This window comes from Gambusia affinis, linkage group LG01 (genome assembly GCF_019740435.1).
Source record: "Gambusia affinis linkage group LG01, SWU_Gaff_1.0, whole genome shotgun sequence".
In the NCBI taxonomy this organism is placed as follows: Eukaryota; Metazoa; Chordata; class Actinopteri; order Cyprinodontiformes; family Poeciliidae; genus Gambusia; species Gambusia affinis.
This window is the reverse complement of record NC_057868.1, coordinates 964991-990360: the sequence shown is the minus strand read 5'-3', so window position 1 is coordinate 990360 and position 25370 is coordinate 964991. Positions and strand designations below refer to the sequence as shown.

The window sequence follows — 25370 nt, the reverse complement described above, 5'->3', positions numbered from 1 at the left end:
CTGTATTTATAGCAGAAGGACCCTGTACACACAGAGATGAGTGCTGCAATTCTTTTGCAAGATTTAAAAAAAAAAAGCGTGTCCACACCAATGGTGCAAAAAGTGGGTGTGTACTATAGAGGCATAGGGGTGCTATGTCAGAAGGGGCGCCAATATAAAGGCAGAAATGTTTTTCCTAGAGGAGAAAGCACTGGGGTGCAATTTCCCTCCATTTGAATTGCATTGTTGTCTGATGACAGGGAGCTAAAGATAGAGAGGCAGAAAAGAAAGATCTCTGCAGAAAAACAAAAAAGAAAGAAAGGGATGACAAAAGCTTTTCAAAGTGGTTGACAGACAAGTAGGTAAGTTATTTCAGTCTTTAAAGAGAGAATGTACCTGTGCCCCTCGTCCACACAGCAGGTTGCAGAAAATGATGGAAATTCAACTAAAATCGTCTCTGTGTGGACAAGCTCCTAAATATGACATTTCTTTTCAAGAGTTAACAATGTTGAACTTAACATTTTGACACACAAGCTCCCACTGGTTGGATCTGATTGAACCGAGCGAACTCTGAGCCTGAAGATAAAACCGGTAACTGACTTTGGATTTGGGCCCGATGTGCTCTGGGAGCTGAGGGAGAACTTGGACTTCCCTTCTGCGGAAAACAACTGGATCAAAGATCCGACAGATCAAATTAAACAACGTGTCAGAGCGGGAGCGGAAGTAGGTACAAGTGAGTCTTAAAGGGACGTCGCCTGTGAATCGTGCATGTTTAATGGCGTTTTAAAGGGTTAATGCTTCACTAGCGATCAGCTTCTTCCTCAGAAAGGAAAAAAGCCCTCTTACGTATTTCCATCACAAAAGTAGCGAGAGGGACGACACAAAATGAGCAAAGGAGGAACAGCAAGAGAGAAGATCATGAGACAAAACAGAAATATGTGGACATGGGGGGAGATCCCGTAGGATTTATGAGTCATGGAGAAATCCCTATGAGGTCATGTGACGAACATGAAGAGTGTTGGGGGGTTGTGGGGTGACCCTAACCTGCTTCCCAAACATGGAAATTACTTGTCCACACTCTGTATACATTTGTGATACCCCCACCTAGTTCTGCATCCAGTCAGTTTACTTATAGATTTAAGTAAATAGCTTTTTTTTTTCTCTGCAATTTCTGTTCTTGTCAGTTTTTTTTTTTTCATAAGTAGAGAAAAGAGAACACACGTACACAGACTGAAAAACAGAGGGGCGAACGAAATCTGTTAAGTAAGGAAACAAATGAACACCAGCATGGGGGGAAATAAATGCAGGCGAGATGGAAGTGACTGAGGTCTAGGTAAAGCTTCAACAAAGCGCTTCACATATATCGCAAGCAGAGCAGTGACCTTAGAGTGGCTGTATCCAGAGAGGTGTGGGTGGGTGGGTGGGTGGTGGGTAAGTAGGTGGCAACGACACTAAGAATGAACACTGTTAGAATCAGAGTGAGTCAGCCCCCGAAGTCACATGACCGGTCGTGTAAAAGCTTTTATGGTTTTTTTTTGTGGGTGTCCCACCTGCCCCCCCAACCCCAATGCCCCGGCAACACAACCACCTTCCCTCCCCATCCGAACCGTTGCTCAGGACGACACGGTGAGTATGACAAGACTGGGAGGGGCCCGGGGGTATCGAGGTGGAAAATCAATCAAACTGAGGGCCGGAGAGAGGAAAAGGGAGGAAAAGTTGTTCTCAGAGAGCTGCGAGCAGAAGTCTCCAGCCATTCTCCACCCCCCGCCTCTCCGCCCGTCCTCTTTTCTGTGAGCTTGTTTTGAGGGAGACTGGATGAAAATGTCACTGTGTTCTCAGCCCTCTCTCATGCTCAACCCTTTCATCCCTCCCCTCATCTTAGTGGGGTTTGGGATTCCCTTTCTCCCAGTTATAAGGACGTCTCCACGCAGAAGAGATGTGCTGGGTGGGGGGCGGGGGCTTTCACGGGCCTGGGCCTGCCGTGATGGCTGTGGTGATGTTTGTGATGGTGACTCTGGTTGTCAGGGGAAACTTTGATGTTGTTCTTGTTGCTGACCGTGGAGCTGCTGCTGCTGTTGTTGTTGTTGTTACGGTTACACGGGGTCACTGGAAGGCTGTACTGGCGATAGGGCCGGGTCGGCCTGGTGCGGGCCGGGGGCTGGGCCGGGGGGGGCGGCGGCTTGCGGAGGGCCGGGTGCAGGTGCTGGTATCTGCTGAGCTCTGATTCGTCGTCCACGTCAGTGTCGTCGATCAGTGGGATGTTGTGGATGAGGTCGTTGATGAGGAACTCTGGGTGGGCCATGAAGTTGTGGATGGAGTTGCGGGATTCTGGTCTCTCCCGGCCCTCGTACAGCGAGCTACGGAATGCTTTCACCACTCGCATCTGCCAAGGCGAAGGAAGACGAGGGAGAGACCACAAGAGAGGAAAAAGAAGGACAAAGTCAGAGATAAGAACTGGAGGAAGGAGGCAGGGGAAGACCCAGAAACAGACTCGTACCCTCCAGAGGACAGAAAGAGACAGACTGACAGATGGAAACTCAGGACCAGGTGGATAAAGTTCAGCATTGCTCAGAGTTATTTTCTTATTTCTTCTGATTTTAAAATAGCCTCACAAGAGTTTCTTAGAAGAAGAAGGAAGAGGCCATTGTTTCTAGCTTTATTCAACATTAAATATGGAGTTAAAATGCTTTCCCCAGCTGGATTCATCTATGAAAGCAGGTAATCCTGACAGACTAATAAATACATATTTACAATAACTATATTTTAAAGTAAACTCATCAACGGATGTGCCACAATCGGTGGTGTGCTTCATTAGTCATACTAATAAACTCATAGAAAATGAAGCTGTCTCCACAATAATCATCATTTTAACATTCTTTATTTCATATAACTAGGTTTTCTACATCCAATACTTGAAATCCATTAGCTAAATCTTATTCTAATATATGACATAACCAACGCTATCCACAAAATATGCCATTAAGTTATGCGTCATGAAACTATCTATCTATCTATATATATATAGATTCCTCTTTTCATCTGTAAACATCAACAAGTTATAAGTTTTATAGCCATCAGATAAATGGCTACAAAGCTTCACCTGATACCTATAAATCACAACATTAATATATCTTCATAGATTTTAAAAACGTTGTGATTCCTTGATTATCTATTAAGGTTGATCAATTAAATTAACTCAAGTAGTATACATAACATTTTTATTCAATTTAATTCACAAATTATAGCAACATTTACCAACATGAGTGATAGTTGGAATTAGTTAACATGACAATCAAAAACTAGAAATATTGCTAGCAAAGTCTTAAAAATATTCTATGTGGCTCACAGGCAGTAAATATGATCTGACTTCGCAATGAACAAGAAGCTTTTTCTCCACATATCTCATTATATCCCAAAAGCAACATTACGATTATTGCAAACAAGTAGCTGCTGCACAAGCTGGCGCCAGAAGAATAGAGCTGAACAGCTAGTGCTAATGCTAATAAAATTTAGAAGAAAAATCATGCTATGCTATCTTTTCTTTCTTTATTTCCTGTTTTTTTTTACTACTTATTTCTAATGTGAATGTATCAATGGCACCTGAAGCTATTGCTGGGGATTTTGGGTTGGAACTATGTGGAACGTTCTTTCATTATAGCTAGGGTGACCAGATTTGGGTTTCTGAAAAGTAGGACACTTCTTTTTGTGTTGGGGGCGGTGGGGCGGGGGTAGAATCGGCGGACACACATGCTACCGACTTCTTTGCCATACAAAGAAACCTGGAATGGAGTAGTGGAACGGAGTGGCAATGTAATCACAATGCACTGTAAGCTATGTAATGTGTTTTGAGGCAGTTGACCAAAATCCCGGACGATTTTTAAATTCCCCCCGGACATTCTTTTAGGTCTGAAAAGTAGGACATGTCCGGGAAAAAGAGGACGTCTGGTCACCCCAATTATAGCCGATAGACTAATACTAAGCTAAATAAAAGTCAGCTAAAATTATGTTTCCTTTTTGAAGTGTTTAAGTTCACAATACACATTTTCTTTACATTTTATTTTGCAGTATTTCTCAGTAACATTTCATTTATTTCCAGGGTGTTTCCTTTTGTTTTTGGTCTTTATGATGTAGCTTGCTCTCAATTGAGGTTTGTAACTTTATAGACATTCCAGAAAACATATATGCTCATTAATAAAGACACTTTTTTGTGTGTCTCTTTTTGGAAGTAGCCTTATGATTGGATTTTTTATTTTTATTTTTATTTTTTAAAGAAACACACAGAAACTAATCTTGAATTGCAATGTGAGGTTTTCAGTGTCCATCTAAAGCAACTACAGTGTAAATAAGTGGGAATAAAATCATCATGATTCTGTTTACGTGAGTTTTAAATGTTATTAATAAATGCAACATAAATAAACTGTTTATTGAATATACAAGTGGACATGTCTCAAAATGTGCATGTTAATAACTTTGACCTTGACAGCAAACATATGTTGCTGAATGCCAGCACAACATCCACCTGATCGTGTCCCAAAAGTGGCAAAAATAAAAATGAATAAATAAACAAATGTATTTCAAAATTAGTTGGATGATGATAGGTTTGTCAGTTCTCACACATCAATCAGACATCAAAAGACAAAACGACTCAGTTGCCACTACCACAAAAACCACAGAAGCATCATACGCCCAAGGGTAATGTGTGTGAGTGTGAGTGTGAGTGTGTGTGTGTGTTGGGGTGGTAATACAGTCACACCACTGCATCATATGCATGCACAAAGAGATGGTTGTTAGGCACTAATGGAGAAAAGCAGGATGGTCAGTGTGTTAGTTTCACATAGAGTGACAAAACAAAACAAATAAATAAACAAAGCTAGCAAGAACCTATGGCAATTAACACACACAACGACACGCAAACGAACACACGCATACATGGAGAGAACACAGAAAGACGCATGCAGCAGAAGTGAGTAACCAGAAGCTGAAGACGTCTCCGGATTGTAAAGCTCGGTGGCTGATGTCTGCATGCATCACGCAGTTTGTCTGTCATTTAGGCTGTTTGTGAAAGAGAGTTGGTTCAAACACGCACAACACATGGAGAGCCAAACAGTGAGTCAGTCAGTTATGCAGTCAGCATCTTTTCTTGCTCACACGCACGCATGCACATGTGCAAACTGTTCTGCAGCCATGCAAGCGTCGAGAACCAGAGGAGAGCGGAGTGACTTAAATGATGAGGATGATGCTGATGATAAGGTTGCTGCAGGATAATAATAATAATTACAAAAAAAATTAAATACACTGCAAAACAGAAGAGTGACCATCACAGAGATTCAGCGGGTTAGAAGAGTGTGTGATTCGCTAGATCACTAGAAACAGAAGGAGATTGGTTCAAAGGCCGGAGTGCAGCTCGGGCGTCAGCCCTGTCACATACAGAGAGGCAGCCAGGTCATGCTGAATCAGAGCCGTGTCACGAATGCTCTTTTCCACTCTCCTACACACACACACAAACACACACAAACACACACCAGAGCGAGTTTCATGAGTATACTTTAAAGTACGTTATGCAGTTTATGGTGGCTGCGTGCAGGAACGTGTTCCTTTGCCATGGCAGTTGGTCCATGCAACCATCCCTCAAACCCAAACAGAGGAGAAGAAGCAGCATGAGCTCAAAAGAAATCAAGACAGGTCAGTGCAGATATACAGACAGACAGACAGACAAACAGAGGCAGGCAGAACCCTACATAGAGACAGTTTGGCCAAAAGAGCTCGAAATAATGAAGCTTTATGTTGACCGCAACACTGACTGGAGTCCAAACGTGGTTATGAGAGGTGGATGGTTAGACAGCTCAATGGAGATCAGTGCTGCAGTTGACGTCTCTATATATGACTCTGGCTCATGTATACAGACAGACAGACAGACAGACAGACGGTCAAGCAGTAGGTTCAGTGCTTATCTGTATTTTCCAAAGAGCCTTTCAGACGGTAGAGAAACACCTCATGCAGACTGACGAGGGTTCCGAATGTTACTGCCTCACTTCTTCAGCGCTCGCGTGTTTTCATTTTGTCTTCATGGAAAGAGTAAACATTCGAGTATATGACGCCCACAATGTGACCGGAGAGGTCAGAAGGTCAGGGCACTGCTGGGTTACGTATTTTTCTCACACATCTCCGTTTCCTTTCTCTCTCTCTTTCTCCCTGTTGGCTCTTTCAGCGGCGCTTGATGGAAAAACAACGGTGGTCAAAGATCGAGGAGGAAACGGGTTCTGCAACATGAGAGGCTGCAAAACAACTGCAACACAAACACAGGGAGAAGCTTTGAGGTAGATGACTGGTTGATGGAGCAAGTTCCCCCACAGCGTCGCCTCGCTTCAGGATCTAATGACTGAGCTGCCATCCACTGAAACGCCCTCGCTGACTCTCCTCGTCCTCCCCAGCTGAAGGCGGACACCAGTTCAGATCTGAACATCAAACTCATTCACTGTCTTTCCTGTCCAAAAACAGTCAACAGTCTGCATTTGGTTAGCAGCCTGAAACGATCAGCTCCACAGATTCAAAATGACCAACAGATGGAGACATGAAACGGTCGACCTTGTACGTCTACCTGCATCGAACATCAACATCTTCCTCAAACGTCACAAACCTCCTCTTCCTCTACCGACTAACATCAACAGAACCACAAAGACCGCAAAGCTAAGGATTTCATAGCCACATGTTTTCTTGTTAAAACGTAATGCATATGAAATATGATTTAACAGAAATCAAATGTGAATAGTTCTTTTTGAGTTTCCTCTTTTCTGGTGTTGCAGGGTTTTCCCTTGTGTTTATTTAAATCACTGTTGGTTTAACTTCTGACCTGCTTGGCACCTGGTTCCTGTTTGCTGATGACTTCCTCTACAGCACATAATGTCATTTACTGCCATCAGTGGATCTCCTTACAGGTATGCTGATGCTTCCTGTCAGATGCACATCCTCATCCATCCATCCATCCATCCATCCATCCATCCATCCATCCATCCATCCATCCATCCATCCATCCATCCATCCATCCATCCATCCATCCATCCATCCATCCATCCATCCATCCATCCATCCATCCATCCATCCATCCATCCATCCATCCATCCATCCATCCATCCATCCATCCATCCATCCATCCACTGTCCATATCTGCTTGTCCTTTCAGGGTTGGGGGAGCTGGTGCCTCTCTCCAGTTGTCAAGAGGCAGGATACACAAAGGACATTCATTGTATTAAACAGTTTCTTAGTTACATTACCTATATGTATTTGGTTCCTTAACTTTTCCAAAAAGCAAAAAACAAACAAACAAAAAACAAACAAACAAAAAAAGGCAACTGATTAGACTACAGTAAATTTTTTACTTATGGCATACTTAGTTTACAACCTATAAGGGTTTTTAACTAGTCGAGATCCTGGTTTCTCTAGAATCAATAAATTAACTGCTGACCTGTGGGAGTGTCAGAGCTGGACATTAAACAAACCCTCACCACAGGCGAATCTTTTCAAACAACTTGTTTGGTGGAACCATGAATCTGAAACAGTGAGTGAAAGCTCTGTTCTAAAGAATCACTTCCTGAAGCACAATAGTAAATTTGACACATATGACACACGGTGGGTACCAACTTGGTTGACTTTTGCGCTTTAGCATTAGCTTCTGATGAACACCATGGTGATGAAGAGCTTTAACCTCAGTTAGAGTTAGCACAACCAATTTTTTAGGGCATCACAAAAGAGGATGACTGCAAACAAAGTATCAAACTCTCTATCAATACATTTCGGTTAATATTTTTGAAAGTCATGTTCTGAAAGTTTAGCTTTCACAACAGCATAAAAGCTAACATAAATGAATTCCTAGAAAGTTGTGCACCTCCTTCAGGTTTGACTGTCACAAAGAAAATATTTGACTCAGTACTGAGCTGAAGATAAGCTAATGTTTACTGTGAAAAAAGTCATAAAAGATTCCCCACCATTTATTCACTACTAATTACAGTGCAGGGATACAGAGTACATCACACTCTTACTACTGCGGCAGTATTAAGGATGGCAGAAAATGAACTTGGCCTTCACAGTTTCTTTAGCTGGACTCAAACATTATGTGTTTAAACAGAATTAAAATCAGCTCACAGAGATAGAGAGGCTGAATTTATTTTCTTGTGTTAAACTGGAAGTGTAAAACATGTTGTACCTGTGATCTTATAAATCAGTTCACACATTCACAGATTTTATCTCCTTATTTTTCAGCCTTTCTCCTGCTATTTCATTGTGATTGGCTCTATGAAACCAGCTCCAGCCAGTAAGCACCCATTCAGAGACAGAAACGCTGGGCTAACGTCCCAGGATGATTGTCAGACTAGAAGCAACACCATTTTTATGGTTTAGTCAAGTTACGGGCAACTTGAACTAAATGACCGCACTTTGCAGCATATCCAAATTTGACCAAACATGAAAACCTGGAATATCAGGTAATGAAGCCCTGATAGTGACCAGAAGTTCAGAAACTGAAAACATGATCTTCAGATCAATTAGCGCAACATCAGGACTATCACAATAGCAAATTTTACTAGACGATAAATTGTCCAAGACACTATTATGATAAACAGTAATATTGTTGTTTTGAGATCGTTCAAAACAACAGATCAGTCCAAAATAGCAGCTGGTTGTCTTTGACATCCTCCATCGTAAACCTGATGTTATTCTCCACTGAGTTCAGTCAAGGTTTCCATTTCTTCGGATTGGATTTTCACCCATGTGTTGTCCACATGTTTAGGCATTTTCATCCAAAGCTACTTACAAATGAGGATATAACAGTTTAGCTAATATGAAAGCAGTTTCTCTCTGACTAAACCATAGGCTTGATGTCGTAGGATACCGATGCTCTGCTTTCTACTTCCTCCATACAGAGCTTTAGGTTACAAAGGATGAAACTCTCAGACAGAAACTGTTCTTGTATTCTGACTACATTAAGACGCTTACATGCACTGAGCTGTTGCTATGTGATTGGCTGATTTGCTCTTCACGCTAACAGTCAGTTTGAACAGGTGCATTGTTATTTGAATTGAAATTATTAAAATAACCTAAACAACTGTAAGATCCAACGTTTGGTGAAAACCCTTTATATAAAGATCAAATACTTTCATGAGAAATGTTTCTGTAATTTCCAGCAGGATTTTTATTGCCAGTGTTAATTAAAGCAGGACTTAACAAACAGCTTTAGCTTTAAACGTGAGGCTCTGGGGGCTGTAAGCGTGTTTGCATGCTGACCTGAGCATTAAGCATGAATCAGAAAGCTCTCAGAGCTGCCGCATGGCTGCAGACTCGCCGTTCGGATAAGAGTTTTCTATCCAGAACCTATAAATGAATAAAACAAGAGGGCTGCACAAACAGCACGATGCTCGTCACCAGCAGGAAGTCCTCTCCCTCTAAGCCCCGCTCTTTGAAAGGGATTTGTTGATCATAGCAAATTATCACAATCTCAACTGAAGATATTGTTTAAAGATAATCGAGACTGATCAGCATACATAGATGTCCAGCTACCCTCCTTTTCAAACCACAAAATAAATCTGTGTTTTACTCGGCCGTGGGCTGCCTGGCAACATGATTCAGAGAGAAGCAAACCTGCGTCACGTAAAACACAAATTTAGTGCTTGCTCCTTCGCGTTCCCCTCCTTGTTTGTTTGTCTGAGTACGGGACTGAACCACAAGACGGAGGCTGTAAACTATGTCGCAGTCCAGAACTGAGTAAAACAATCGGAACCAAGCCTTTTGAAAACACACTCAAAGAATTAAAACAGCAAGCAATGAGCTGGCAGAGGCCCGACCTGAGGCTAAGCTCCACGCGTTGACTGAACATCCCTACTTCAACGTTTCTTGTATTTTCTTTCATTCGGCAGCCAATTTTTTACAAATCTGAACCCATTTGTTGTTTATGATATTACAAAGGGCTGAAGTGAAGGATGTTTAATCTGAACATGAAGCCCAGGTGTGTCCTCATGACTGTGCAGGATGACAACAATCGACCCGGGCCTTTCTATTTCTACCACCGCAGGTGATGAAGGGAGGAGGGGTATGGGTGGTGGAGGGTCAGCGTGGGGTAGAATGGGGTGGGGAGGGGGGATGTGACGAAGAGGAGCAAGGAAGGTAAGGATAAGCAACTGAGAAGGCAGATGAAGACAACCAAATGAAGAGACAGCACACATGCATGCACACACTTATTCACAGGCATACAAGCACTACTAAGGCAACTGCACGGGTCAAGCTGCGGCTTGCCGACATGTCTGCATATGCACGCACATCTTAGCACTCTTCCAAACAGACGCACGCGGAACTGACATTCAAAAATAATAATAAAAAAAAAAAATTAAGAGGAAAAAAAAGATGAGGTGTGGTAGCTATATTACTAAGAACAAGGGAGGATGACAAAAGGGATGAGGTGAGATCCAAAAAAACGGATGGGGAGGGGGAAACAGGATGGAAAAAGGAAGGAAAGTGGACTAAATAAATCTTATCAGTATGCTACACATAAGAGCCTGCATTTAGATCCGTTACAATCTAAATAGCTCTACAACAGAACAGCTCTACGTATGAAGAACAATCAGAAGACATTTCGAGGAGTGCTTTTCCGCAAACGGGGAACCTGTATCTTTTCATGGACAGAGAACAAAGAAGAAAGAGAGCTGTGATGGTGAGAAAGAGAGGGAGTGTGAAACCCCCCCCCCCCCAACAAAACAGATTGGGACAGAGAGGAAGCAGTCGGGGCTTTCTGAAGACATCGGGGCAGGGTTGGGGGGCGCGGGGTACCCAAACGTGTGGCGTCAGAGCTGGAAATACTGTTACATAATTAACCAGTTGAAAACATTGCAGAACCAAACAAAAGAGAGCAGCAGAGGAAGGACAGAGGAAGCAAGAGTGAGAGAGGAAAAGGGAAGTGCTCCTTACGTTTACTCTTAGAAACCGCAGCGAAGCATGGGCTTTTATACTCGAAGGTTTACAGCTTAACACAAGCCATATGGAAGCCATTTGGTGAAGAATATGAATTGAATGCAGTGAGATATAATGTACCATTATTAAAATGTCATCACATGATTGTTACAGTATACTGTCTTATTTTCTTGTTTAAGAGTAAAGAAATGACACCACTTGTTAGAGATGTTAGGAGTAAACAAAACCAAAAGAACTACGCTTGACCTCATATGCAAACAGAAGAACAGGTGGTGCAGGAGGAGCTGCTGCTCACTCCCTGAACTTCAGGACGCCTGGTGACATCTGAAAATCAACCGTCTTCTTCTTCTTTTAATTTTTATTAATGATCAGTCCCAATCCGTGTTTGAAGATTGTGTCACGGGACGCCTCGTACAGAGAGAAAGAGCGAGAGAGTGAGCGGTCAGCCGCCTCCTGCACGAACCAACACTCAACGACAAAACAAACTCTGGCCTGAGAGCCACACTGGGATTGGACCAGTCCAGATCAGACCAGAACCACACAGCCGGTCGGGACTGAGTGCTGTTCCAACGGGAGAGTAAGAAGGAAAAAAACCAAAAAAACAGAGGAGACATTGCACACACACGAGCAGCGAGCGAGCCGGAGGGGACACAACCAGAGAGAGTAAAAATACCGCAGTCCACGTGCCGTGCAGCAGTGTGTATACATGTGTTTCTGTCTGTGGATGAGCGTGTGCAAGTACGTGTGTGTGCGTGTGTGTGTGGGAGATGTGTGTACATGCTTTCGGCGAACTCACTCCCAGGGGCTGGGCTGGTATTGGCTGTTGCGGTGGAGAGAGCTACGTGAGAGGGGGTAGAGATAGTGTTTACGTCGTGGAGCTGACTGAGCACGGAGGAGCGCCGTCTCACCGCTCCCTGAAACGAACCGCTTCGCTTGAATGTGCTCACTACCTCCATCTGCAGGACAGAGACAAAACAGCAGCATCACTCGGTGAGGGCAGGAGGGCCCGGCCTGCGAGTGTGTTCGTGACTAGGGAAATGTTTTATGGGGCCTTGGTTTTTCCCTAACCTCTCTAAAAATACTGCTGCGCAAAAGTCTTGGGTCATCTCTTGTTTGATTATATTTTCCTGCCAAGCAGCTGCACTTTCTTCAAATCTTCAAAAGTGGTCTTCATCAATAGTTCTCCAAGTTTTTAGACGATAAAAAATAAATAAATAAATAAATAAATAATAATAATAATAATAAATATATATATATATATATATATATATATATATAAATATATATATATATATATATATATATATATATATATATATATATATATATATATATATTGTTTGGAATCTTTTTTTTTTTATTCATTAATTTTCAGCTTATTCATTGTTTTATTCATTTAATTCATTAATTTTCTGACCATAATCAAATAAGAATAAAATGGCTCCTTCTTAAAAATATGGCTGTTAGATTGAAGTCAGGTAACTTATTTGGTGTCAAATATCTGAGAAAAAAAATATCAATATCTTGATCAAACAGTTTAATTAAAACTTCCAATAAAGAACAAACCAAAACTGAAAAGTTAAAGGATTGTGAAAAACTCCTGGCTGGGAAAGAAGCTGATGCCATGAGAGCTTTTATTCGGCTTCAGAGAAAATTATTTTTCGCACTGATTCAAAACATTTTATCTGCAAAAAAAAAAAAAAAAAATCTCCACCCACTGATTTGGGTGGAGAAATACGTTCTCTCAAATATGTTCTCTTATATTTAAAAGACATCTAGAGATAGTGCACCGAAGATGCATTTATTCTCTTTTAAAAGATGCGGGCCAATGGCAGACACACCCAGCATGTCTGAAGAACTATTGAGGCCTCTTTACAAGATTACAAGAAAATCTAGCTGCTCAAGTGGAAAATATCAAAGACTTGGTTTAAGGCGGTATATTTGCATACTTCTGTGTTCAGACCAAACACTCTCATTGACGACTGAGCACATATAAGGGAGGCACTTGAGAAGCTCTGAGAAGAGCTCGCATTCATGCAGGTCAATGTTCATCTTCACATAAAACAGTGAGATAATTATATTAAAAACTCAAGCACCTTGGAGACTAAGAATTGTCCTTTCCACACACACACATGCACACACCCAACATTACCCCCCCACCCCCCTCTCTCTCTCTCTCTCTCACACACACACACACACACAGGAACACATATAAACATCCACAGCATTTATCCCCCTCATGGTGACCATGTGCTTCTACGGTTCCACTTCCAAGATAGAGAAAGCCATTTCGAGAGGATTTAGGTAGAACAGAAATGTCAACTGTGTCGGAGAGAAAAGAAATTATTATGTTTGGCACAATACAGAAGAACAGCAGAGACTGGATGAGATAGACTGACTTTTGAAGAGTAAGAACAAGTCAGATAAAGACCATAAAGTTTTCTAAAATTGCTCAAAAATAAAGAGAAGTTCTAAGGAGTTCTTTATCTCTTTACAAAAGTCTGCTTCGTTAGCATGAGAAGACCATGATACTGGCAGTTTATTTGGGTTAGTGCTGCATTACACAAATAATGCTGAATGATTTGCATTCATTTTTTAACAACTTGATGAAAGTAGTGCAAACATCATGCCCAATAAATTGCTTTGGCGCGGACTTCCTTTTTCGGTAAACCTCCTCAAACAAACTGCACACGTGTCATGACCGAGTGAAGGTTCAGGTTGAAATGTCTGGGTGTCCGTGTGTGCTCCTGTGACAAAGTAATGGTTACGGCTTGAACTGGAGGCCCGGTCATGTGGTACCTGAGTCTGGATACGGTTGAGCCCTCTGAACCACAGGATCTGTCCGCGACGCAGCTCTCGCTCAGCGCAGTCAATCTCCTCCTCATCCTCCGCCAGCTCCTCCCCTTCCTCCTCCCCAGGCTCCAGGCCAAGCCCAGCCTCTTTCAGACATGGCAGCCGCTCCGTTGGCACGGTGGCAATCACCTGGGAAACACGTTTGTTGGTATTAACACAGTCAGTTTGGGGATTATCAAGGAGAAACGAAGCAGTTTTAGATAAAGCCAAATTATGGTCCTGCCAATTTCAGAATAAATATTCAAGGTTCAGTATTTGTGTATTCAACTATTTGTGGATTTTTGTGTGGAGCACAACTGCAAATTAAATGTGAAAAATTTGTCAAAAACAAATGCAGATTGGGGAGTATAACCAATCTTGCGCTTGCAGAGTAGCCGGGAGTGAAAATAAGGAAGACCGTGAATGTTAGCTGCTTGGCTAAAACAGTTTCCATTGCATGTATGAATGCATATTAAGGTATCTTCGATGTTTGAAACAATAAAAGAGTTAGAAGTATTTTTAGTGGCGGTCTCAAGTGTCAGCAGGTTTTAGTTAATCGGGGGCAATTCTGGTATCTAATCACAGATACCAGAGATTTTCTGTACTTGGGTTCAAACGATGAAGTTTATGAAAGAGAAGATTGAAAATATCAATGTGTGGGAAAATAGTCAAAACTTTGTTTATCTTATTATATTTTTTCTGATCGCTGACTCTGGTTAAAGTGCTTCACATCTCCAAATTTGAGAGACCAACAGAAAAGACTATTTGTGTCACTGTTTTGAATACCTACAAAATGCAGTTTATGAATAATGCCTGTAATATTAATGCCTGAATGTGAATGTATTTCTGCAATGACCTTTGAAATTTTATGCTTATGGTAGTTTAAATGTATTTTTAAGTGCCCTTTTTGTGGTTGAAGGACTTTGGAGGCATCTCTGGGGGCTGGGATGAAAAACGTTTCCTCCTTGCTGAAATGTGGTTAGTGTGAGAGAGTCAGAAAACACATTCCTGCTTGTAGCATGACGTGCCATCCACCTGGTCCCAGTCCGGAGTCTATTGGGTCAAATCCTTCATTTATCTCATTGTATCTGTTCCTGCAACACCTGAGAAGAAGACCTTTTCTGCAAAACCCCTTGGAAACAGTGTTTCCGTACACAAGGCAAGTATCGTCTGTTTGTATTTCTGTTCATCAGATCTAGATCCATCCAAACACTCGACTGTGCACAGAACTGCGTTGCCAGGGGCGGGAAGTATGAAATCTATTTTGATGATCCGAGATGCGGAAATGGCAGATTCTGACCCAATTAACAAATGTCAAAACTCAATTATCTTAATGTTAATTCATGACCTAATTTTTAGTAATGCAGATGGCAGAACTCAGTAGCCAGACAGTTCATATACGCAGGATCCTGTTTCCTCTGCACGAAGGAGAAAATGACGTGGAGAAAAGCCACACCACATGCAGGCTATGCAAACTAAAAGGAACATTTCAGAACACAAGTATACGGGACTTTATAAAAAGTTTCAAACAGCTGAACCAACCTGAGGCAGTAAACTGGAAGACCATTGAACTAGCCATGTCAAAGTTCCCCTTAATGCAGCGTGTCGATATAATAAGCAGGTAAGATGGATATACTGTGTTGGCTCTTGACACAGAATGCTTTGACACTATAACTGGTGAGGAAAAGACTCCAGCAACACTTGACATACTGGGAAAACAATTTGATGTAGATAAAGTCAGAGTCGAGGTTTTAAAGATGCCAGGTTCAGGTTCTGGTTCTGGTTCTGCAGGAGGTTTCTTCTTGTCAAAGAGAAGTCATTCCTCTCCACCAGATTCTCTGGTGGATTTCAGTAGTTTAAAAAGTTTGAACTTTTGAAACTAATAAACTAAACTCAATGAACTGTTTGATAACTAGGACTAATTTGAATGTATGTGTAATTGCTTGGAAATATATATTTTTTAAATAATTTGTACTAGTTTCAGTTGTTTTTCTCACACTAGGGACTCACATTACAGCACATATGTCTTCTTCTTATATTATATTTTTTTAAAGATGTGTGAGAAATTCTAAAAGAGTTTAGGAAAAGACAAGTTGACCAACTGGACAAAATTTTCTAACTCAGGCCATCACACTGGGACTGAATCCGTCTGGCTGCTTGCGAGAAGACTCTAAGATTAGTTTATGAATATTTCCTCTGAGGGAAACCCAGGCTGACCACTACTGACTGATAAAACACAGCAGGCTGAGAAGCTTCCTACCTGCCCCCACAGCAGCTCTCCAACACCCACAAACAGACACCAGAGCCACTGCTCCACATTGAGAGGGGCGCAGCTGAAGGGCTTCCCTCCCCACTGCACGATCACAATCTGCAGCAGAAGCACAAGGAAGGAGAATGTCATCACTCTGACACATGGAAGCACACAGCAGAGCTGCACACAGCAGAGCTGCACACAGCAGAGCTGCACACAGCAGAGCTGCACACAGCAGAGCTGCACACAGCAGAGCTGCACACAGCAGAGCTGCACACAGCAGAGCTGCACACAGCAGAGCTGCACACAGCAGAGCTGCACAGCAGAGCTGCACACAGCAGAGCTGCACACAGCAGAGCTGCACACAGCAGAGCTGCACACAGCAGAGCTGCACACAGCAGAGCTGCACACAGCAGAGCTGCACACAGCAGAGCTGCACACAGCAGCCGTTCCCGTAATAATTATGAAACACAAAATGCCTCGTCTGCTTTGCTTGTTTTAGACCCTGTAGATTTCTGACAGTATTTGTCAAGTGTGTCACTACAGACAGACAAAATGTTGTTCTCTGAGCTGCATGTAATACTGTAAGGTGAAGAGAAGTTTAAATATTTTCCTATTGCAGAAAAGGAGCAATTATTCCAACTGAAGCTAAAATAATATTTATAATATTGTCACAATAATTTTTATACTGTAGCAAACATTTGTTATTTAAAAATTCAGTACGTCTTCAAACTCAAATTTCCAGCATTTTTAAGTCCTTGAGATTCCTTTTAAAGCATGAGAGTAGCACTGAGTACCTGGCAGATATTTCTACAAATATTTCTTAAAATATAGCCAAAACTAGGAAGAGAAAGGACGCAAAGAAGTAATGAGGAAAGAGTGATAGGAAGGTAGCAAAGGAAAAAAAAAACACGAGGAAGGAAAGAAGAAGGCTCACAAGAAACGAATTAAGGAAGGTGAGATATAAGGATGGAAAGGAAGAAATAATTTGGACGTTCAACACAAGAAGTGAAGAACAGTTGAAAGGAAGAAAGAAAGGGGAGTAGAAGAAAGACAAGGAAGTGAGACAAGACTCAGGAAGTGGAAAAGAAAGGGGTACATTGCCTTGAGACAGTAAGTGCTGTGAATTGGGGTCATAAATAAACTGCATTAAAATTGAATTGAATATCACAAAAAAGCAAAACATTATACAACAAACAGAGCATTGCAACATCTCTTTTTCTGACCATTGAATGTGAGTCAAAGGGTTAATATGACCTGCACTGCAAAGGTCCCCAAAACAATGGAGCAGAAGATGGGATTGCCAAATATGCCGTCAAAGACATTTCTCTCTCCGTGGATCTTGCGAGCGTTGATCTCGTTGAAAAGCTGCATGAGGACGAAGGTGTTGAAGATGATTGTGTAGTGCTCGGAGGGCGGGGAGTGGAGCGGCGCGTTGCGACCGCTGTCGATGTTAAACATGCGCTCGCCTGGTGGGTGAGAGAGAGGAAACATTGTGCTGCGATTGTCTGATTTTTGCCACATCTAGAAGTGGTTTGCAGTTCAACACTTTATTTTGCATAAAAATTGTCCTTAGACAGAAAACGTCTTACACTGATTTAAACAAGGAACTGAACTTAATACACTGTTTGATATCTATCATTTGGATCGTTTGTATAATTGTACCGAAGGGATTATTTTTGATGTATTTAGATGACGTGTTGTGAATTAGTGCTATATAAATAAACTGAAAGGAAACTTAAACTGAACAAATGAACTAGTATTGGCGACCAAGCAAATCAGTTCAGTTTTAAACTGGATCTATAGGTGCTTCTTTTTACCAGCTGCCTCCCAGAATTAATTATGTCAAAACACACAAATACAATTTTAATAAGATTTTAATATTTTATATTTTACTTGAAAATATGTTATCCAGTAGATGATCAACAGAATGAGCTTATTAAGATATTAAATAGCTTCTGTGTCCAGTTGTTTTTCTAAATCGTAAAAACATGATTTATTTGCTCATTTGCTGTAAAAACATTTTTCACACACAATGCAGAGAAATGCATTCAGCTAAAGGCTAACCTAGTGTTATAAAAAAAATACTAACCTGGAATACAATGTTTTCTAAAAGCAGCTTAATTCTCAGAAGGCTTTAGGAAGCCTAGATAACTACTCTAGAGGTCACTTTGAAATCCTGACTCCTCTAAAAAAACCCACAGAGTTTGCTGCACTAATAAAGGACATAACTCTTTATTTTTATTTTCCTGTAGTCCTTGGACATCTATCGTCCTTGAAGTTACACATCCAGAAAAGGACCTTTATGCTCACTTGAAGAGAAGTCGAATAAAAACAGCCATGTTGCCTGTAGCTGTTCGTTTGAGCATTCTCAAACAAGTGTAACCAGGCCAATTACCAACAGCAGACATCCGGTGAGTCAGACAACTGCTTGGCTGGCTGGCTATTTGTGTGTGTGTGTGTCTCTACTAGGGCAGAATTATGTTCTGTTGCTTTCTTTGACAAAAGTAATCTGACATTTTCAGTTGCACAAACAACATCCATGTTTGAACTTGTAAATATGTCTTTTCGTGGACCAACTTTAGCTTGAGCGGGGAAATTGTTTCTCCCATTTGGCCAGTTACTGTCACTTTCAGTACTCCCAGGATAACTTTCTATGAACTGCAAGAAGGTTTAGATTTGCTACGTGCTTAGATAGATAGATAGTTAGAGTGGATTAGGAATTTGGTAGAAAATGCATTCGGTTGAATACGTACCTATAAACAGCAGAGTAAAGATGATAACCAGTTGATACACGCCGTGGCCGAGGATGTTCTTCATCATGGTGAGAGAGATGAGCGGGTTGTTTCGACCGTAGGGTTTTCGTAGCAACAGGGCTTCAGTCGGGGGCTCGGTGGCCAAAGCGAGCGAGGCAAACGTGTCCATGATCAAATTCACCCAAAGCATCTGCACCGCCTTCAGAGGAGAATCCTGCAGAGACATTTTCCTGTTTCATAAACCGTGATGATGACACAGAGATCTGTGGCTGTTGGACTCATTGTTTACAGGCAAACTACACGAGTTTAATGTAGGGGTGAAATGATCAATAGAATTAATCGGGATTAATTGATTATTCAAATGATCACTAAATAATTTAGGAATCAATCATAAAATGGAGTATTCATACTTTAAATTTGTTTTAAATATTGGGCCTTTGTCTTTGTTTTGGAGACTTCATGGAAAAAGGGACGGTGACAGAGCACTGAGAATCTCACTGTCTCCTTCCTGGAAATGCTTTCAAAAACCACTCCCTCAAAATCTACTTAGACTGATCAAACCTCGGCCAGATTATTCTGCACTGAGCAGCAATTCCTTCAAATACAATTTCAGATTATTGTGAAACCTTTTTCTTTTAATATTTGTGAAAGTACACAAACTTTGGCATTAAAACCAACTCTGAATTAGACAAGCGTAGAAATGTAAAAATATGGACTGGACAAACCTGGAGCTGATGGCAGTTAATTAAACACACAACTTGTAAAGTTTGAGACATTTACTCTAAAAGTCTTGATTAAAATCTGTATTGCCTCGTGTCCCACATTACCACATACAGGTTGCTCTGTTATGTTGCTTCTGTCACATATTCAGGGGTTTTCACTGGTTTATTTGGGATATACCTGTCATCTAACTTTATTTCAATCATAGTTATGTGAAGAAAAGTCTATGCATTTTTAACAAATACATCCATGTGTGCAGTTTGACATTCCTTTCAAATGAATGAATGTGATTCGCTGCAAGTGCCAGGACATCTCTGCTTACACAGGGTGGTTTAAAAATGCAATAAAAGCATTTCCTGCTTTGCCTTGTCATCCCAGATATAAGGTGAGTGAATCTTCCAGAAGTGACAATTATGTGTCCGCATTATGTATAGGTGTGTGTGTGTGTGGTGGGGGGGGGGGGGGTGTTGGCGTGCGCGTGTGTGTCTTTGCATGTGTGTGGAAATTTGTCAGCATGTTTAAGTGTTAAGAAATGTGTCCACCTGAGTGATGCATGCCCCGGTGAAGGCCACGATGACAGCCACTACGTTGACCGTGAGCTGGAACTGCAGGAACTTGGAGATGCTATCGTAGACGTTTCGTCCCCACATCACGGCCTTGACAATGCTGCTGAAGTTGTCATCAGTCAAGATGATGTCGGATGCCTCTTTAGCCACGTCTGTCCCGGCGATACCCTGGCAGAGATGGAGACGGAGTGAGAGGAACGCGACTCATGACATGATTCATGCGAGCGTTCAAGCATCCAAATTACTTTGGAATGCCACTGTCTCGATATCGTGTCGTTCTGCCTCTGAGCGCTGCCACTTGGCGTGAGTAAGAGCATTGACTGTAGAACCGGCCGGGCCGGGAGGACCCACGACCTCATGTGTGTTTCAGCCTCTTGTGTAAAATATAAACATGCAACAGAGAACAACACCACTGTAAAGGCAGTAGCCTCTTTTAGCCACTGACAGCACCAGTGGCTCTAAACCACCTACCAAATTTAACCAACAAGTCATTTCAGAAATCCATTGTCTGACAGAGGGATGTGACAGGAGTCAAGGGTCACTTCAGTCAATGTGGAGGTCTTCCTCAGACAGCAATCAGCTGGTTTACAAAATGTGTAGAGGACAGAGAGATAAACCCTCCAATTTCTAAAACTTTTATCCAAAAAAAGCTCAAGTCTGATCTCTGAGTGCTGGTTGACGCTGGATGTTTTAGAAGTGACTATCAAGGAGAAAGAGGTCTTTTACGCTGCAAAGACAACTTTTTACCAAGCATTGTGATTCATCTTGATTGTTTTTGCTGATACCAAATCATGGAAGGCCCTAAATTGTTTTTAGGGCCTTCCTTTTTGGGACTGAATAAAACATTTTATTTTATTCAGTCCCAAAATCTTCCCCCCTGAGCTGATCTCTCTATTTTGATCCCTCATTTGGAGATTGTCGTCGCCAACTTAGGTATTAAGATAGTTGCCTCTAGGTTTGATAACAACATCAATGCTGTGGTAAAATCATCCTATTTCATTCGTAATCCATCCTTTCAAAACCTTCCAGTTGGATTATTGCTACTCTTCTTATTAAGAGAAATTAGCGAGGTCACTTCCAATCCAGCAGCATGATTTTTAACGGGTGCAAACATACAGGAGAACATCAGTCCGGTGTTAGCCTCTTTGCACTGGCTGCTTGTAAATCTGAAGGTCAGTTATAAAGCTCTTTTACTTGTTTCTTAATTCTCTTAACGCACCAGCATGTTTTCCCAGTCTGCTGCACCCCTAAGCCTCCTGCCTGGGGTTACCTGACCGGATTCTGCTGGAGGTTCTTAAATCACAGAGGAAACTGAGACGTGATCAGTTTTTCTCTCCCAAAGCTCTGACGCGGGATGCCTCGACACATAAGACAAGCTCCCTCAATTTAAAATCTCGCCTGAAAACTTACTTTTAACTATTTAGCTTTTAACATAATGTCAATCTGGTATTGATTGCACTGTTTATTTAGATTTGATTGTGCTATGTTAGAGTTATCACGATTTTAATTGTGTTTGCGCAAAAGTACTATTTTGCAGGACTTTGGCCAACCATGTGTCCTTTTTTCAAAAGTGTTACATAATAAACATTAGCATGGTAAAGTTTTACAAAACCTCCAGTGCAGAAAATCAGCTGCAAAATTATAATTGTTGCATCTCCAGATTTTAGATGAAAAAACAATATAAAATAAACAATATTTTGTATAATTTACATAGATTATATATGCATTTCTATATTTAAAAAATGCAAAGTTCATATGTATATAAAAAAGGCAGAAGTAATGTTTTCCTTCACATTTTTGTAAATGAATAACCTGATTTTCTGAGTTTGAAACAAATTAACCACATAATTTGAGTTTTGTAACTTAGAAAAGGAACATAAGGACGACTGCCATTCTGCTGTGGCAATTCTATGCACATTTGCAGGAAAAGCCATTTTTCCTGTCCACAAAATGCCAAATCCACATCAGGCTGGCGCAGCACATAAAGAGCCACTTAAAGCTTCAGCTGTAAACACACCAACACAAATGGAGGCATAGTGGGCCTTTAGCAGCTCATAAACATTATAGGTGAATAATTATGGATCAGCTTACCATGGCAAAGCCCACATCAGCCTTCTTCAAAGCTGGTCCGTCATTAGTCCCGTCTCCTGTTACCGCGACAACCTGCCTCTGTTCCATGATGCTGCTGTCAATGATGCCTAGAGGAGGGCAAAAAAGGCTCAAAATGTTCTTGTGATGTCTAAACACACTCGCGCTTCAGTGAGCAAACCCTGGAGCCTCACCTTTAACCAGTGTGTGCTTGTCTGTCGGCGAGGACCGAGCCAACACGCGCAGCTTGGGCCAGATTTTATCTATACGTTCCTGTTCAATCTGCAGACGAGAAGGAAGCGCGTGTGATGAAGATTAACACAGAAGAACCAACTCAGCAGTGCTTCGCTAGATGTCACTGTTAATCCTGGGCTCTTTGGAGGAGCCAGGATCAGAGAGACACTGTGCTCTGCGCTCCCATTCAATCAGCCGCAGACTGCTGGCATAATTAGGATTTACACCTACGTTTTAGGGAGTATATTTAAATTCACACTCCTTAGAAAAGCAAAGCCACAGCACTAATCAGCTAGCTATCTCATTAAGCATTCTGCTAAATTCAAATTATACAGCGAAACGGGCTGGATGAAAGTATTCTGAATGAATGTTGTTTTTTTTTATTCTGTGCTCTGACCTCAGTGGATTCAACCACTTCAGGACAAAGGTGCAATAGAAAACCTCATCATGGTGAATATTTCATTCTATTTCCATTTCCGTTTCTTAGAGTAATCAGTCTGTCTTTGTGCTGCCACCGTTTATACATTTTTCAATAGAAAAAGAAATGAAAAGCTGTAAATTTAAATGCCTTTATTCATAATAACATTTTAAGAGAATCACTTTCCCAGAGCACCAATATACAGACAAAAAATGGCTAACATCTACCGATACTGACGCTAATGCCGATAAAACCATTTTCTTTGTCTGGCGACTGACTGGTCATCAGAATCTCTTACTGAAGAGATTCTGTAGGAGCTGTCAAGTACAGTCTTTTGTGTATATCTTGTTACAAATAGAAGAAATCTTTAAGTTATAAATTGTGAAGGTTATTTTGTTTGAAGTTTTAAAGACGAAGCACTGATTTGTCAGAAGTTGTTTAAACATGTTGTCCTCAACGTGAAATGTTTGGAGTTTATTCAGTGAGACTTTCCGCTGACACAAGAATGCTGGTTTGGTTTATGTTTTATGTTATCAATTCACAATCAATCTGAGGATGTTTTAAAATAATCTTTGAGTCCTATTTTACAAATCCCATCCCCCACACAGTGTGACGTCGCCTCTGCTTCTAATACGAAGGACTAAAGACCGCTCAGAGGACGAAGGCTAGAAAAAGCTTTTGAATGTTGTTCTGGTATCTTCTTATGTCATATTTTTTTAAAACTAGAGCATCAAAATCAGCTAAATTCAGCAACAAGAGGCCAAAACTAAATGTAAAACTTCTCACTGGCGAAATGGCAAATTACAATGAAGAGACACTTCTAGTTGTTTTTAAATTAAGCTTCATATCAGTCAGACTTTCTTAAATGATTTCAATCAACAGTCAATCAATCGAAAAATTGTTTTTCTTCGGCTGCTATTTTTTCCGTTGCAAATTTTGATTATTATAAGAAGTCATACAAACTATATACTGGCAATTTATATCTATCAGAAATTTAATTTGAATTTATTTAATAAGTGACAGTGTTTATTAATCAACATGAGTCCATTAGAACAACCTTGTAAATATGCCAGATTTAGCTACAAGATATAATTTTCATCTGCAGTCCCCTGGTGGTTTGGTATTAATATAAATAGAATCTACCTGTAATTACTTTAAGTAAAAGGAAACAAATCTAGTTACGTCCTGAAAGAGGAGCTGAGAGGAGCTTCATCCTGCATCTCCAACAGCTAAAAATGAGCTTTGAAACATCAGAAAGGACATGATTGATCTGAGCAAATTATGAAGAAACTAGGATTGTTTTTAAAACGTTTGTATTGTACAAACAGAATGAAATGCTGAACATGAATGAAATTTTTGGAACATTGAAGTTCCTTTTAACTTGACGGAGACCCAAACTTGCCTCCCCCTTCTCGTTCCTGATTCGCCGGTTAAACTCTTTTCCATCCAGACAGATGAAATCGTCTCCAGGGTGTATGATGCCGCACTTGGCAGCGATGGCCCTCGCTGTATTAATGTTGTCACCAGTTACCATCCGCACTGTGATGCCCGCGCGCTGACACTTCCGGATGGCTTCCGGCACCTCGAAAAGGTCAAAGGAATTTATTTACACAGAAACAAAATGCCAATCACGCTTCAGATGGACGGTGTAAAAGATTTCATGTACTGCAAAGCTTCAGCATCCCTTCAAAGCCGCATACCTCGGGCCGAACAGGGTCCTCTATTCCAACCACAGTGATGCAGGTCAGTTCTGTCACTATTTCCGCCTCGTTGTCCCATTCTGGCTCCGGATTTGGCTGCAGATCACGGTAGGCGATGCAGATGGTCCTCAAGCCCTCACAGGCCATTGGTTCAATCACCTAGCAGTCAATTAATAAAACACATCACAATGCTGACTACACCAGTCATTTGGATTCCGATATGTAAAGCAGAAATGAGGTCTGAGGTGAATTCATGATGGATCCAATGTGACGCCGCTGAAGGGAAAGACCCCCGGCCTGCCGCAGACGGCGCAGCGTGACACAGAAACGAGGTGACATGAAGCTGCCACAACGCAAACTCAACTACTGAGCTGGAATCAAGTTGTGGAAGGAGCAGTTATTTTTCTCACGGCACAAGCTGTGTTTATCACGAGCCAAATTTAGATCTGTCCGCCCGTCAGTCAATTACACCGCGCTTAGGCTGCAAACTCTCAGAAAATTCACAAATACATAAGTTTGTTTGCTAACGTTTGTATTGCAGTAGAGCTGATAGAGCTATTTGCACGTCACAAGTTTGTAAAAATGTAAGTCTGCCAAAGCTGATGTCACATTTTTGTTTAAATGTCATGCTTGTGGAGGGTTGAAAAACTTAGTGTAAAATTTAAAGCATAAACTGTTAATGTGGACAATAATTTTGATCAAGGTAATCAGACGGAGTCAGCAGCAGTGCACTCTTTACAACATTATCTTCATGTTGTTCCAATGGCAGCTCACTTAACAGATCCTAATTACACAGTAAATGTGCATGAAAACATGGGAGCTTATCTTGATATTTTAACTTTATCAGCAGTCTGTGTATTTAGAAGGATTTTT

General features: G+C 41.3%; 1 protein-coding gene across 3 annotated transcripts in view; it reads right to left on the bottom strand.

The window, feature by feature from the left end:
- Positions 1-705: 705 nt before the first annotated feature.
- atp2b3b (ATPase plasma membrane Ca2+ transporting 3b) overlaps positions 706-25370 on the bottom strand; it is a 64569-nt gene continuing 39904 nt past the window's right edge. Inside the window, exons 16-26 of one of the 3 annotated variants that reach the window (XM_044117928.1) lie at positions 24498-24656; positions 24200-24379; positions 22340-22427; positions 22149-22255; positions 20034-20225; positions 18772-18985; positions 17273-17484; positions 16025-16132; positions 13732-13914; positions 11775-11888; positions 706-2362 (exon numbers count right to left, since the gene is read on the bottom strand). In XM_044117928.1, the coding sequence (XP_043973863.1) occupies positions 1889-2362; positions 11775-11888; positions 13732-13914; positions 16025-16132; positions 17273-17484; positions 18772-18985; positions 20034-20225; positions 22149-22255; positions 22340-22427; positions 24200-24379; positions 24498-24656 (2031 nt within the window). In that variant the 3' untranslated portion in view covers positions 706-1888. Of the gene's footprint in view, positions 2363-11728; positions 11889-13731; positions 13915-16024; positions 16133-17272; positions 17485-18771; positions 18986-20033; positions 20226-22148; positions 22256-22339; positions 22428-24199; positions 24380-24497; positions 24657-25370 lie in introns of all 3 variants that reach the window. The other 2 variants (XM_044117918.1, XM_044117910.1) reach the window with 2 other exon arrangements.